This window comes from Nelusetta ayraudi, unplaced genomic scaffold, assembly GCF_046127955.1.
Source record: "Nelusetta ayraudi isolate G7.1 ecotype Tasmania unplaced genomic scaffold, CSIRO-AGI_Nayr_v1 ptg000083l, whole genome shotgun sequence".
NCBI classification, from domain to species: Eukaryota; Metazoa; Chordata; class Actinopteri; order Tetraodontiformes; family Monacanthidae; genus Nelusetta; species Nelusetta ayraudi.
The window spans coordinates 783,223-799,419 of NW_027466133.1; the positions used below are offsets into that span (position 1 = coordinate 783,223).

The 16,197-nt window shown below is 46.7% G+C and overlaps 2 protein-coding genes across 2 annotated transcripts; both read right to left on the reverse strand.

Annotated features, from left to right (window-relative positions):
* Positions 1-988: 988 nt before the first annotated feature.
* On the reverse strand, positions 989-7,799 carry LOC142900568 (TBC1 domain family member 10A-like). Its single transcript, XM_076044933.1, has 9 exons — positions 7,124-7,799; positions 6,056-6,155; positions 5,847-5,954; positions 5,640-5,746; positions 5,426-5,540; positions 5,110-5,175; positions 4,562-4,751; positions 3,396-3,550; positions 989-2,683 (listed from the first exon to the last, which is right to left on the reverse strand). The coding sequence occupies exons 1-9, from the start codon at positions 7,303-7,305 to the stop codon at positions 2,267-2,269; spliced, it is 1,440 nt and encodes a 479-aa protein (XP_075901048.1). The 5' UTR covers positions 7,306-7,799; the 3' UTR covers positions 989-2,266.
* Positions 7,800-9,068: 1,269 nt separating this feature from the next.
* Positions 9,069-15,837, reverse strand: LOC142900582 (protein phosphatase PTC7 homolog). Its single transcript, XM_076044959.1, has 6 exons — positions 15,241-15,837; positions 13,759-13,938; positions 12,716-12,914; positions 11,578-11,701; positions 11,252-11,381; positions 9,069-11,099 (listed from the first exon to the last, which is right to left on the reverse strand). The coding sequence occupies exons 1-6, from the start codon at positions 15,440-15,442 to the stop codon at positions 11,041-11,043; spliced, it is 894 nt and encodes a 297-aa protein (XP_075901074.1). The 5' UTR covers positions 15,443-15,837; the 3' UTR covers positions 9,069-11,040.
* Positions 15,838-16,197: the final 360 nt, after the last annotated feature.

Sequence of the window (16,197 nt, forward strand, 5' to 3'; positions counted from 1 at the left end):
GAAACCAGACGGGCACCAGGAGACAAACTGATGGGGCTCCAGTGACAGAGGGACGGAGAGACAGACAGACAGAGAGACAAGGCATCCTTCACACACAGCGAAGATGTGATAAGGGGAAAAGCAAAAAAAAAATCAAAAATCAAAATCGAAATTGTAGCAGAAGACAGGAAGTCAAGGGCAGCAGTCTGTCCAACTGTCCAACGGTGCAATTAACCAGCAGCAGCAGGTGTCAACAGAGTTTTATTTCAGTAATTCTTATCAATGATGAACATTGATTCTTCTGGTCACATGATCAGTGATGCTCCTGGATTCATCGAGTGCCTTGAGTCTTTGAACGTTATAAGGCCTCACTGGCTGCGTTTCCATTACCCCTAGAATTGCACAGAACAAATCATTAAATAAAATGTTTTAAAAAATGGTAATGGAAACACCTAAACTTCGAAAAACCTCTCGAATATCGCTAAAAGGTTTTTACGCTCTCATGAAGTGCTTTTTCAGACGTATCCATATGGAGGTAAATGGCAAAAGTGTCATGGAAACACTTTTTTTTTTTTTTAAACTCTGACGTTTTAGTTTTGCAGTTGGAGCTTCGCTGGGACTCTGGACGGCAGCTGAAGCTCGTCCAGGAAGACGACGACGGCAACGACGGTGATGGTGGTGGGAGAAGAATGAGCGGATCCTCATTCAGGGGCCAGAGGCGAGTGGCTGGTGGCGGAGGGGGCTTCTGGACGGAGCTGTGGGAATTTGCCCCATTTGAGATGCAAATTCCTGGCGGAGCTGAAAGAGCCGGAGAAACAGGTGTCCGACGGAAGTGTGTGGCGAGCGGTGGCGGTGGCAGCGGCGGCGGCTGCGAGGCCGCTCAATGACAACACAGGACGCATTGAGAGCTGGAGCCTCGACTCCCGAGGCCTCGTCTCGGTCCAGGGAGATACAGAGAGGGGATTCTGCTTCTCAGGATGTGACGGGAAACACACAGCGGCTTCGTGAGGAGTTTTCCGAAATTTTTATTGACTCTATAAGCGATCTGATATATAAAAAAAATAGCAGAGAGACCAGAAAAAGTTCCTCGACACCCAAAGGTGCTTTTTCTTCACTACAGCTGCAATAATAACTGGGAGCATCTCAGCATCCAATGGGAGTGAAGTCGATGGTGGTTTATATAAATATTTCTTTTCATTTGCACCTAAAATATACAAAGGTTACTGCTGCAAAATCAACAAGACTTGGTTGAATCCGATTTGACAACCAGTTTTCCCATGATTCACAGTCACATTGTTAAAAATTGTTACAAATGTGCAATAATTTTCAATTTATAAAACAGAAACAGGGCAGCAAACACTGTAAGAATATAGATTTATGCAAAGAGCTGCTGATTGTAAAATAAAATACATACTATTTTTTTTAAGCACCGGCACAAACATTATAGATATTCGAGGCTCCTTAGTTTCAATATGTCGCTGTTCTTTTCTCTCTACAATAAAAAGCCTTCGTGTCTGAGTGCAAACAAGACCTGTGGAGAATCGCACAAAGACGTTAGTGTCACTTCATTTCATCCAAACGCCTCCATTGGACCCAAGTCTGTGGAAATTAAAGGTCCATTTCTCACAATTCAGCATTGTTTCAGCATTTAAAAGTTAAGTCTGATCTAGAAATAGCGTCATAAAATTCTTTGGCTTTAAATCTGAAAAAGAATTCCAAGAAAAAAAGTATAAAATTATGACAATTAAAATCCCTGCACATGTCCTTCGTCCTTGGTGTCAGAATCTCACAGTTTGAATCTTTTTTTCTGCAGTCGCAACAGTGCTGCTGGTTCCTCGCTGATGCAGAGGGCGCCCTCTGGTGATCAATAACGCTATATACCGGTCAGGTTGCCCTTGCACTGCCCTTGAAGAGCGTCAGTGACTTTGGACCCAGAACCTCGACATGAATAAAATGAATGGCAACGAAGAGAAGCGAAGACTAAAAGGTCAAAGTGCAGGAGGAAAGACAAACAAACAAACAAACAAACAAACAAACAAACAAAACCAGACTAGAATCCTGATGAATAACTACAGCAGATGTTCCCAGTGACGGCATGAGAGGGTCTGGTATGATTAAGACGATTATACCGCACAAACACTACGACTCAGAGATGCCATCTGTTGGCGCTGTTTGGTAATTGCACGCTGACGAGCTCCAGGTACGACAGTCAGAGTCCAGTAGACACGAGCGGCTGGAAAGCAGAGCTGGACTTTCTGTCACTTGTCGTTAAAAGCTGCGACCGACGCTACAGGTAGGTGTCGTGCTCGCTGCTGCTCAGGCTCTCTTTGGAGCTGCCGGGGACGGCGTTGGGGAGGAGGGGGGCGGGGTCAGTGGACAGAAAATGCGGGTGGACGGGCCGCGGCCGCGTGGCGCCCTTCACTTTGTCCCTGCTGGTCTTTGCGGCGGTGGCGGCGGCGCTGCTGTTCTCCGGCCGCTCCCCGTCCTTCTCCGTCGCCGCGGGCGCCTGCGGCGACTCCACGATGATGGCTGGCCGCTGCCGCAGGTCCTGTCGCGACGGCGGCTCAGCGGCCATGATGGCCTTGGCGCCGTGCATCCTGGGCGGTGACTTGCAGCGGAGGTCGCCGTGCGCCTCCTTCCAGCGCCGCAGCTGGCCGTGATGCTCTTTCTCGATGTCCTTCTCCGACACGGGCAGCTCGGCGATCTGCAACAACAACCCTGGCGTTTACTGCCACTGGGGGTGCAAAACCTGTCCGGCTGCCGAGATCCGTCCGGTGGGTACACGGACACTGGCTAAGCGGTGTCTGTGAGGCTACAAGATCTGTCCAGGGGGTCCGGTGACTGCCGACGGCATCGCATTCGGCAACTCCAGTAGGACAAACTAAATCGTGGTCGAACAAACAAACAAACGATCGATAGGTAGATTCAGAGGTAACAATGAATTGGTAAGATTCAATTTTACCTCTGAGTCTGTCTATCTATCATCTATCTATTATCTATCTATCATCTATCTAGACATCCAGAGATAGACAGATTCAGAGGTAACAATAAATCTTACCAATTCATTGTTACCTCTGAATCTATCCATCTATCTATCTATCTATCTATATCTAGATATCTAGATAGAGGGGGTTGCTTTCTTTCAATGGCTGTTACATTGCAGTGTATAGATATGATTATATTTATCTATCTATCTATCCATCCATCTGTCTGTTCGAGCGCAATGTAGTTTGTCCTAATAGAGTTGCCGTAAGACCCCGGACAGAGCTCATAGCCTGGACAGATTTTGGACCCACGCCGCCTCTTTATCTCGAGCGAGGAGGGCAAAGGTCGAGAAGGAGGAAAACAGCTGATGAAGTGCCGCGTCAGCTCGGGGCAATAAAACTACAAGAAGAAGGCGCGACACGTGTCTCTACCTCCTGCACCAGGAAGGCCTCCTTCATGTACTCTGGCCGCACGGCTCGCAGCAGCTCCATGGTTTCGTAGAGGCCCTGGCAGGACTTGAGCTTCTCCTGGGTTCCCAGCATGCATTTCAGGAGAACCAGACCCACCCGGAAGAGGATCTTGACCCCTGTGGACGGGAAGAGACGACGCACGACGCATCAAGCAGGCGTTTGCTTGTCTGCAATACGCTTCATTACCACTAGATGCTGCCCGACCTCACACACTGGGCCTTTAAAATAGAATATAGAATAGAAAAGATGTACTTTATTGATTACCGGTATGGGAAACTACGCTAACTACGGGTTGTGCTATAGTAGCTCTACCTCTTCTGTCTGCTCCATTACATTACAGCTCCGTACCTCCAATGGCGCTCTCTGGTCTGGCATCGCATAGTGTGATGTCACAGACCGTCAAAACCAATCGGTGTGTTTGGAGCCGTTCAGACTGAGACGCACCTGTCCAAATGCCATTTGAAACTACCTACCGAAGGTGGTTTCAATCCGTTTTGCAAAAATCTGATTTCATGTGATTTGTGACTGTTCAGACTGTGAAAGCAAAACCATCCGGTTTCAATTTGGATTGGGCTGAAAATCGGATTTTGGCTGGCAGTGTGAACGAGACTGATATGTATCAGGGATATGTAGAAAACATATCATGTGACTTGAATGTCAATTGAAAATAAACTAAAAGAAAGTTGCGACAAAATCAGTATCTTTGAAGCCCCACGGTGTTTCGCTCTTTATTGAAATGACTCTTTAAACACTGAGAAAATGCAGCTATTTGATGACTTACTGACTATTCATACAATTTGTTCAAGTTCGGCGGACTCGGATCCTGTTCTGACGACGAGCACATGACGGAGCCTGCAGGCAGATTAAACACTGCCGCTGTGTGTTCAACTCCAGCGACGAGGCGCCACAAACGCACAACCGTCGTGTTTACCTGACTTGTGTGTTTCACGCTGGCGCTCTACAGGTGAAACAGCCGCGCCGCCGGCCGAGTAACCTGAAACCCTCCGTCTTCCAGAAGCCGGCGAGCGACTGAGTGATAATCAAAACGCCGCCGGCGGTCCGTGACGCCATCGCCGCAGGTTTAGCAGAAAACACACATTAGACGCACAGCGTTTGTCACGTCTCACCCTCGCAGAGGAACATGTCCCAGACGCGCAGCACCGAGGCCCACGGCAGCGTCCGCGAGAAGGCGCACATGAACCACTCGGTCATGTACAAGATGGGCTCCAGCTTGTGCTTCTTGAGGTGGCGGTGGGCGATGGGCGAGACGCGGCGCAGCAGCGCGTAGAGGATCTCGCCGTCCAGCTGGATGGCCTCCTGCAGGGGGCGACAGGAGGAGGAGAGTCTGACCACTATTGTTTTGTGCATTTATCGCACACATAATAAGCGAGCAAATGATTCACTTTACTTCTCGTTTTCGTAGAATTCACAGAGAGGATAGACTATTATTATTACAATATGTTGGTAAAGTGAATTTCCATAACACGAGCCCCATAAAGGAACACTTCCTCTTTCAGGTTCTGTTGAACTCTTTAAAAAAAAAAAACTGAAGCAGAATATTTTTTTTTTCACAAGTAATCAAAGAGAGAACTATAACAACCATGCTTGGCAGAAAACAAACGCAACTAAACAAAAGTTTGGAAACGCAGCTCCGGTTGTGTCTCTGGACTCTTACCAGCCCTGTGCTGTAGTATCCTGGGAGGTACTTCTCACAAATCTGCACAAGAACCCAAAATGCATCCTAGGGAAAAAAGATAAAACAAAATAAGATTTTAAAAAAATAATTAATTAATTAAAAAAAAGAAAATCCAAATTCATAACAGAAAAATGACAGACTGAACTGAGTTTTTAACTGGGGCCTCTCGGAGAGTAACAAGACACAAATACACAGTGAAATATGGTTCTTTTGAAAGTTTGCCACCACCACCATCATCATCATCATCACCCTAATATCTTCTATATGTGGGAAATGAGGGGACAGGTCTATGTACCTCTGCTGGCATGTGCATCAGCAGCACAGCAGCGATGGGGGCCTGGGCCTGACAGTAGCCCTCCTCCGGCCGGTGCAGGGTGTAGGCCTTCAGCACACTGAACAGGTCCTGCTGCCTGGATGGATGGACGGACGGACGGAGGAACAGAAAGGAAATTAGAAATCAATTCATGAATTCAGCCAACGCAGCAGCTGCAGGCGACGTCCTGTCTCACCCGTGACCTCCTCTGGCTGCGAACATCTCGTGGAAGGGGAACTGTCGGTGCAGATCCCGCTCGATGATGTCGACCCACTTCGGGTCGCCCGGCTGGCTGCTCAGCTCCTGAGACCAAAAGACCAAACAAAACATTTGTCAGCTTTTAAGGACGTTAGTACGACTGTGGCAAGAGGCTGCAATCCAGATTAAAGACTTGGGGGCCGACCTGGAACTTTTCCTTATTCTGCTCCCTCTTCACTTTGGCCCCGGTGAGGTAGAGCCAAGCTCGGCCCCGGAGGGATGGAGGGATCCCCTTCTGGCAGCGCTCTTTCACCTGCCGGTCGCAGACAGGTAGGAAGACAACGCCAAGGGACGGTCAGTCGTCATCTCCTGATGATGAAAGATGCACTTTCCACTGGGACCTGAGCGACAAACCTTTTTGTGCTTTTTCAACATGAACTTGTCCCAGCTGTCCAGCATCTCCAGCCACTTGGCCTCCCGCTGCCGCAGCACCGCGTTGGGGATTTCCTCAGCGCTACAGAGACGCAGGAATTCATGGCCTCGTTAGTAACGGACTCGCCATGTGATGCTTTACTGCACTCTGTGCCGTCGCGTCTTCCTTGTCCGCACACCGGAAAGCCTGACTGCAGGCCAATCTGTGTTAATGCTTTGCCAAGGAGCAAGAAAACAGGAAGCTGCCGGGGAGCTTTCCCCTTATTCACTTCCCCAGAAGTGAAAAAAAAATGCAGAGTCTCACTTCACCACAGATGAGACTTGTCATGTTGACAAGTTCCTGATCGCTCTCAAAATCCAGAAGAAAAGAGCTGGCTTGCAGGCTTGGGCCTCTCAACAGTCCACAGACTGGATTCATAACAATGAAATCAAACAGAAAAATATGATAAACAACTACAGCTCAAATGAATACGTAAATAAAATAAAGAATAGCAATGAAATTTAAACACGTATCTTTATTGCAGTTGTTTCCATTCTATTGCGCTACTACAAACAACTACATAATGTAGTATCAAGAAAATAAAAATGCTGAAATATCCATACAACTTGAGTAAAAAGAAAACTAAAACTTAAAAAAAAAAATAGAAAGAAAAAAATGGAGATTGCCTTGGTCACATGACAGGAAAGCTTACAGCACGTGAATCCTACATGAGACACATTTTCAAATGAAATGTTATTTTTGACTTATTACCTCAAAAACGACAACTAAATACTTTAATTATCTGTTGGTCGCAGTTACTTATTACTGTGTCCTCAGCTCTCTCGGGAATGACAAAACCTGATGACTCAGTGTGTGTGTGTGTGTGTGTGTGTGTGTGTGTGTGTGTGTGTGTGTGTGTGTGTGTTGCTCGCAACAACACATTACAACTACGGTATGCAGAAATGAGTGCAGAGCGACGACTTCGACCGATCCGCTATGTTCTTGCGGTATTTCCGTAAAAAAAAACAACAACAACAACAACGTGGTAAATATAAAACAGCTCTACTCACGCTTCCCCGGACACCTGCTGGGCTCCTCCTGTGAATCCGTACTTGTCCACCTGTGTTTCTCCCGGTATGGCGCTGCCGTTCGGCTCCAGGTCGGAGCTCGCCCTGCCATTGTCTGTCAGCTTGTCGGCGGCGCTGCTGCCCCGCAACTGCCGCAGCCCATTGACCTTCTCCGTCTTTGCCATTTAGTTTTCCACATTTATTTCGCTCAGCAGTAGCCGCCGGGCCCTTCGCCTCGGGACTCGCCCTCAACCCCCGGGCTTGGACGGTTGCCTGTCAAACTTTGAAACCTCCCATGAAGACGCCGCGCCTCGCTGGTTGGCCGAAGCGACGTTCCGCTGCTAGCTCCGGTTGCTAAGGCAGAAACGCTACCTAGCCGTTAGCTCGCCAAAATGCTGCTACGAAAAAGCTGCGCTCCACGAGAAACCTGTTCAATTTGATGCCATTTCTAGACGTCGCAAGTGCCAGTTGGTCAATCAGTTAAACGCGACTGCTGGTTCATCTTACTGTCGCTCAGCTGCGTGCTGGCTAAGCCGGACTGTTAGCATCACACAACTGTCAGCTGACACACCTATTTTGGTCCGTATCAGATCGGGACTGTCAGCAGGAATGAAGGTTGGCCGGCGGCTACGAGGAAGAGAGTCGGCGGTAGATCTGATAATAAACAAAACATCCGCGGCACCTTCAGCTCTCCATTGCCTTCTACTGGCCAAAATGTGAAATGACTCCCATGCTTCTTTGCATTCGCCAGTTCATTGCATTCAATTGGTAAACGGAAAACACCGCCACCTACTGTGCCGGAGTATAAAATGCACTAAGATGTTCCAACGGTTGTACGTAATTCTACGTATCTACGAGGGTTTGTAGCGTTAAATAACTAAAGGAATGACACTGCTTTCATAATAGATTGTTTTCAGGGATAAGGTGTACAAATATTTAATTAAAAAAAACAATCACAGGCAGATTTTGTATAAATACTAAATTTATTTAAATATTTTACATATTTTAAAACATATTTACATAAATTAGACCTGCATTGTTGCACAGTAGACAATAGCTGTAATCTTTCGTACACGCACATCACTTGCAGAAAAAAAACACAAGCACGATCGTTTCATACAGACTGCAGAAGAAGCACCTTTGAGGGCAGCTTTGACTGGAGAGAGAGAGAGCGCTTCGTTTACATCCAACAGACATCGGGAGACGGGACGGGCTTGCAATGACAGGAAAGGCCTCTTAAGTTACAGGTCGAGCTATTTTGTTAAGGCTGAAACTGTGCTCACCCTCACAGCACCTTTACCACATCCTTCTGCATATACAACATACATCGACATTCTTAGAAAACAAACATGTGAAATTAAAACCAGTGTCAACGGCCGTGACAGAAACCATGCACTGACAGACGGTAGACAGACCGTTTCCGTTATTTGTTTGTCCACACACCACCTCAACAGCAGGGGGCGCACGACGAGCAGCGTCCTAAACATCAGTGAGTTCAAATATGGCTTTCCTTCTTTGGTTTCATCACCCCAGTGACTTGTACTTTTTCTGCAACCAGTCAGACGCAAAAATGAAAACTCCTTTTTTTTTCTTCGTTAAAACAAAAACTGCAGGAGTCGAAAACGTACTGTAACATCCTTTTGAGCATTTCTACCAATACTGCCCATCGACCGCGCAAGATCTGCAGCGCGACGACAATTTACAGTACTGTTGTGTGATGCCGTTTACAACAAGGTGCAATGACGTACGCAAAGAAAATGTGTCTTTGGTGCAACCTGCTTTTCAACTGTAACCATGTTGTCCAGAACACTCAGGCGAGCGCTTTGATTATTTAAAAAAAAGAAAAAGAAAAGAAAAGAGGGCAGAACAGTATCGTCAGTGTCTTTGATTAATATCATGTGATGCACAAAACACATTCTCACAGACACACACAAACACACTGTGGTGATCATAGTTATATAAATCATGTTGCGTCTTTTACACACATCTGAATGATACGAAAGAGGATTAGGGCCAGAAGAAGAGAAAAAACGTAATAGGAAGGTGATTTCTTTTTTAAGAATCCATTTTGAGTTTTAAGTTGAAATTTCGTGAATAAAGTCGAAGTAAACAGGAAACTGGCGAAAACGGAAGTATCCACTAAGGTTGTGCACAGAGCCTTTCGACTTTATTCTCGACAATTAGACGTTAATCTTGGAATATCAGCTTTATTTACGTTGACTTTAATCTTGAAATTTTAACTTCAATCGCAAAATTTCAAATTTAAATTCTCGAAATTTCAAATTTTTTTCCCCCACGAAATTTCAACTTTATTCTCAAAATGGAAACTTGAATAAAAATTATTTCTTAATTTTTTTCCCCCTTCTTGCAGCCCTAATTATTTTCCGTAGAGTAAACAAACAAAACGAAAAGCAGCAAATGAGAAAAAAAAACAAGAAAAAAAAAAGAACTGAGATATTTACAAAAACAAATCTCTCTCACACACGCACACGCACACACCTGATTTAAAGTATGTGACACAACTTTCATGTCAGCAGACATTTAAAACTCTTTGAGGTCTTAAAAACTAAATAACGTTAAAAAAATACATCTCTTTGCTTTCATACACTTGCCTGACCTATCATTGCAATTTTCATTATTTTTAACATTTCCCAGATGCTGGCTGTAGCTTTTTGAGATAAATACAAATATAAACATTAAATACGTCATACACATTTGAATAACTTCACACAAGTATGCCACACACACACACACACACACATGCACACACACGCACTGCAGCACAGACTTTTTTTTTTGTTCATGTCAGCTAGTGGAAGCAGTGGGATTGACAAACCTCACATCTACACAGGGACAGATCTTTATGAACGAGTGTGTGCATCTTTCACCAAAGTAACAAAAATAAGTGTTTGCTTTGCAACGACAAAAATCGAGAAGACGACCCCAAAAAAAGAAGAGGGTTTGGGGGCAGAACCTAGCGTCCCCCAGCAAACACAAAATATATTTACAATTCATCAGGAAGTGCTCACCGACAGATCCTTCAGACGGATTAGCATTCACACATTGCCCTGGTACAATATCCCTTTTATGCAATCTTATTTTTCCGAGTTATTCCTCCTCCTAGTTCACATTCCAAAGCTGGAGACAGTCAAACTGCTGCTCTTTTCCAAAGATGAGCCTCATTCGTCATCATCACTTCATCCGCCAACTTCTCGCGCGAGCAACAAGAACAAGAGGAACAGGAACGCCAGCACTGTTTGGCAGTCAACCCTGTGACCACACCCAAAAAAATATTTAAATTGCAAAACTGCAAAATGGCTTTTGTCTCTCACACCTCCTCCCTACTGCATGTGTGGTAACTGTTTTGTCTTGTTGGTTCACTGGGTCGTATTTGCTCAGGTTGCACTCCGTGGATCCGTTCTGGGCCTGAGGTCTCGTCAGGCATGGCGATCTTTTGTTTTAAAAAGACAATTGCAATTTTTTTTTCTCCTTCTATAACGTCCAAAGTAAGTGCAAACAACCCTAATTTAACACAGCTGATGTGTGTTGCAATGACAAACGCCTAACAACGCAACATCGATCGCACCGCCTGAATAAGTGCTGGGGACAGTGACGAGCGGGAGGTCGAGAGGCTTCATCCGCTCGAGCACCAAGACTGACCTGAAGCCGTCCGCTTCCAAACGCTCAGGCCCCGAAACTAAACAGAGGAAGAACAAAACCAAAGGAAAGGAGATGTAGATGGATGGACATCGCTCCAAAGAGCCTGCGTGGTGGTGTGAGGCCTTCCCCCTCCCCCGTTGCTCCACAGACTGCAGGTGGAAGACTCAGGTAGACCGGCGACAAGGAAGGAGCGGCCAGCCACACACACACACACACACACACACACACACACACACACACACACACACACACACACACTTTCAGTCTGTGTATTCAGCCACAATGGACAGCAGCACCGTGATGTCGTCCGGCTTCCCTCCTGCAAGAGGGAGCACTTCGTTAGAGGGACGGCCAGCAAGAGAACATAATCTGTGTGTGTGTGTGTGTGTGTGTGTGTGTGTGTGTGTGTGTGTGTGTGTGTGTGTGTGTGTGTGTGTGTGGAGGAGGCAACACCCGCAGCTGCTTACACACCTCTTACATTCAGGCCATTGTCACAGGCAAACTGTGCAAAAGGAGACATGTAGTTGGGGTCGTAGGCCAGGTCATGGGCCTGCTTTGCGATGCTCTGCGCAGTTTGCAGGATGCTGTCGTAGTTGGTGTTCTGGAATATGGAAAAGGCGCAACGATTTATGATCATCTTGAAGTTGGGTTAAAGGTCCAGTGTGTAAAATTTGGCCACCATAGTTCACTGACAAGTTTTACACGCTGTACCTTTCAAATGGAGCCTATAGCGCTCGGGTTACTGTACCCACGCAAAGTGTACAACGACTTGTGTTTTAAAGTATGAATTGTGGCACCTTGAGTTTTTTGAGCTCTTGCAGGATCATGTAGTCGGGCATGTTGTCAAAGAGGCCGTCGCTCGCCGTCAGGATGATGTCGCCGAGCTCCACGTCGAAGGAGGAGCTGTCAGCCGCTTCGGGGCTGAAGTTTGCAGGGGGGGGACACACAAACACGCACATACGCACACAGACAGACAGATCGGTCACAAGAGCAACAGGAGCTGGCTGCGTCTGAGATTTTTCCAGACTGGAATTAAGCGGGTCAGGTGTCACCCTACGGCCATGGGGGGCAGGAGGGGGGAGGGGAGGGGGAGGGGGGGCAGACGCAAGCGGAGGCGTTAAATCTTACGGCTGACCGGGAAGTGGCACGTCATTGCCACACAAGAGGACACACAATTAAAAGCTCATTTACTTTGATGTAAGACTTGTTTTCCACACCAGGAGGAGTCAACGTCCACCTCAGAAAAACAAGACCTTCAAATTAAAAGAGCCGTGTCCGATTTTAAAAAGCCACAATACTTTAGTCAGCCTGTTGTGTAGAGCATTTTTAGAATTGGGTGCCATGTGCTTGCAGTAACAATATATATTAGATTTAACATTTTGTGCACATCATTTATTTGTCACTGAATAAACTAACAAAACGCCCCGGGTTAAACTCTGTGGTGAACTTGCAGGCAGGAGCGCCAGCAGCTATGATAACATTCTAGTCAACCTGAGTAACTGTAGAGTGATTGTTTAACTGCTATCTTCCCACATCTACTATTCATATCCATGAAATTAACATGCGGCGCTCCAAGCTAAAGCTCAGCGGTTAATTAAAACTGAGCTTTACTACTGTTTTAGATGTAAACTAGACATAAAAGCAGCTGTGAGGTGACATTTTACAAGCCTGAGGGCTTGTGTGGCACAGGCGTGATGCCAAAGCACATCTTGTTTATCCTGCAAACACAGTATGAATGTTCTTTACTAGGAGTCATTACATCTCGGGTGACTCCCTTAGCGTTGCTTAGTTAAGTGGCAAACACACTCATGTGCAGGAGCTAAGAAGCACTGATTCACTTTAAATGACTCGCTAATTGCTTCGTACTCCTAATTTTGTGTGATGTGAATTGCCAAAAAAAAAAAAAGTCCTTTCGACATAAACTGAGCTACCAACCTGTCGCTGAGCACCACTCCCTCAGCCCCCGGAGGGGCAATGGACAGCTGGAAGGGCGTGTTGAAGTAATGTTGCTGTTCGTCCGAGCGATGAACGACCTCTCCTCCCCGGACGACCAGGAAGCCAGAGTCACCGAGGTTACACGTGTGCAGCCGGTGACTCCGCCGATCCAGCACCACGATGCAGGCAGTGCTGCTTCCTGCAAAACAACACAGCATTTCCGTGACGCGTGAAGGATGTCAAGATGAACTGATCTAAATAAGAAACCCATCTTCTATGGACGAAACCAAGCAAAAGATGAAGTTGTGTGGAACAGCACAAAACTCTAAATTGGGTGAACCTTGGTGGATGACGTTGTTACGACACCCAAAAAAACAGGAGGCAAGAATTTACTCAAAGGTTGGAGACACTGCTGGCGACCTTGAGGCAGAGCGGTCACGCGGCAACCTTGTCACAGCTTCCCAAAATAAAAGTAGGCCAGTAGACAAACATTGTGACAAGGAGGAGAAGACAGCCAATATCCAGCTTCTAGGCTAACTGTGGCTCGCGGATATTGAGACTCTAGTGAAATGCGCCCTCGGTCACATTAGACATCGGCAGGTTTAAAAAAAACCTGCTTTGACCCATAAGTTGTGTGTCAGCTACGCAGAGACTCTTGACCTATGGAGCTCTGGTATGAGGGGCAAAGCATTCTGCCTACTTGTCGAGCTCCGAAAATGTCCCTAACGATCACCTTGTATGTCTTGGCACAATGAAAAATGGGCTGATTTCAGCAAGTTACTTCACAGGTGTTACATAACTCTGGACGCAGGTTCGCTCTAAACAATAGCTGCACAAACAAAACACTGCGCGCAAGTCCGGAACTCTTGACAAGTGACTGCCTGACTCATCCAGCAGCTATGCTTTCTTATTTCTCCAGAGTGAGCCTGTACAAATGGAAAACATGATTCACTTCATCTCCGTTTCAGGCGTATCACCATGAACACTTGGTTGAGCTATGCTGAGCACGATCCAAGGTAAAAACAAAACAAAAACAAACCCACCTAACAGAGGAACTTTGTTCTGTAAGAGCTCGTAGTATCCGGAGGTCAGGATTCCCACGGGATTGCTGGGGGTGAAGCGCCCCTCCTTCACCAGACGCTCACATGTTCTCATCAGGGTGGCGGAGAACTGAGATGGATCAACGCCGTAGTCACGCCAACCCCCCACACCGTCTGCAACACCTGAAGAACAAAAGGGGGGGAAACATTTGTTACTGGTGAGATCGTGTTTATGAAGCCACCTAAATAATGCATGAGTTGGTGGGCAGCAACAAAGAGCCCTTATTTCATAAGAAATAAGATGAGAGCAGCTACAGCCTCTTGTACAAACACTCAGTCAAATGTCCTGGATGCAAAAAAAGAAACAAGACAGCATAAGGGCAGGCAATATCAAACTAAGTTTCTAAAATTTTTACAAATAAAACTGCATTTGTACATATTTAAAAACCAATGGCCGTTCAAAATTAAAGGTTATAAATCAACAGTTAAAAAAATGATTGAAGTAAACCGTTGTTATTGATGGATGTTTTTTATTTAACAAAACGACCATGCAAAACAGTTAGGAGGAAACGGAAATGGCTGTAATTTAATTTCTTCTTCATAAAGCAGGAGGAAGTCAGATTGAATTAGGAGAAAACGGCATTCAATAATTCTTCTCCCTAATTCTTAGTTCACAGTGGGTGGGCTGCCGAGGTGACCTCAGGGGAAGTTCTCCACGCACCAAACACCACAACGTCATGTGTCACACGTGAAGCCCTAACAAACATTTACGCCCACCGACACACACTCGACATACTTTCTGCCTATTTCTTCACAATACACAATTACTTCAGGGGTATTTATGGACGTCAACGTGTGTCAACTGGGTTGTGAACTTGGACTTGGAAGCTGTTGCGAGCGTGGCGAGGAGGTGCTTGGGGACAAAGCCACTGCTCTCGGCCGAGCTAACAGGCTAATGACGTTAGCAACATGGCTGCCTCCACGCTCAACCATTCTGACCTTTGCGAGACATTGCAGTTTGGACGCCTAACGCGTGCGGTTACCAACATGTCAGTCCGTGCGCACGTATAATTTGGCGACGGCGTTTGATGACGACGAAGGAGCCTTAGGGCTGCATTCGGTTTAGCTGAAGCCTATGTGGGTGAAAGGTCACCCCGCTGTTCCGCCTCAAACAACGACACCGCCAGTCGTTCATAATTATCTTGCATCATAAAAAATGACGCAGACACAGACTGAGGGTGGGAGGTGAGGGTCGTACATCACTTAATAAGGCGAGTCGCAGCTGATAAACTAGCTGCAGAGAAGGGGATTTTATTGATTGGTGGTTCCAGTGTCGGGGGGGGGGGGGGGGGGTGCGCGCTGTTATGTTGTCATCCTGGGGTCGGTGCACGTGCGGGGCAAGCGAGCTTAAAGGTCACGCGGGCGCAGGGTGAAGCAGCGAGCGAGCCGCCCACTGGTGTCGTGCGTGGAGAGAGGGGGACTCACCAAGGACATCGGCGGCCCGGTGCCGCGCAATGAAGCAGGCGTCGTCGCCGTAGCACATCCCTTTCTTGAGGATCCCCTTGCGAAAGTCTTTGCCGAAGCCATAGCTGGCGCTGATTAGACTGTAGTCCCGACCGTCCGTCTGAGAAAGTCCGCCCAGGACAGCCCTGGCTACCAGTCTGCCATAAGACAGTACGGATAACATCCCCTGACGAGGATCAGCACCAGATTCTTGCTATATACGGGCCCCCCCTCGTCCCACCACCACTTAGCCGGCCCGGATGTCTCCCGTTTGGGCTGCTTATTCGGTTTAAGAACCCCCTCTCTGCTTTGCCTCCTCTTTATCCGTCCATTCGATACCCGAGCCTCTAGCCTCCAGGAAACGGCGAACGACCTCCAGCTGACAACGACTCGTGTAGAACCTCCTTCCCCGGACAGTGAGCTCCTTGACGCGGCTTAGGTCTCAGGTTCGCCTCTCACCAACGCAGTTCCGCCGCTGGGCTCTCTCCTTGCCGACATGTTTCCACCGTGGTACGGGACAGAAAGCTCAGCCCCCGGGAACATACGGGTGCTTACGGTTTTACAATTGTGACGTGACGTCCTTGCGTGGAACGTCCAATGAGAGCGCAGACGCACAACCCCTCGCTGCAGTTTCCACAACACCAATGTGACTGGGCTGCGCAGGAACGGAGGTGCGCTCGTTTTTAACACAGCCACGTTTTTTATTATTATTATTATTTTATATATATATATATATATATATATATATATATATATATATATATATATATATATATATATATATATATATATATATATAAAAATGTAATTTAAAAAAAAAAAAAATTCCACTGTGGGATCAATAAAGTTCTTCTTCTTCTTCTTCTTCTTCTTCTTCTTCTTCTTCTTCTTCTTCTTCTTCCATATTCTGACTGGCAGTGGTCAGGGGAAGAAGACCGT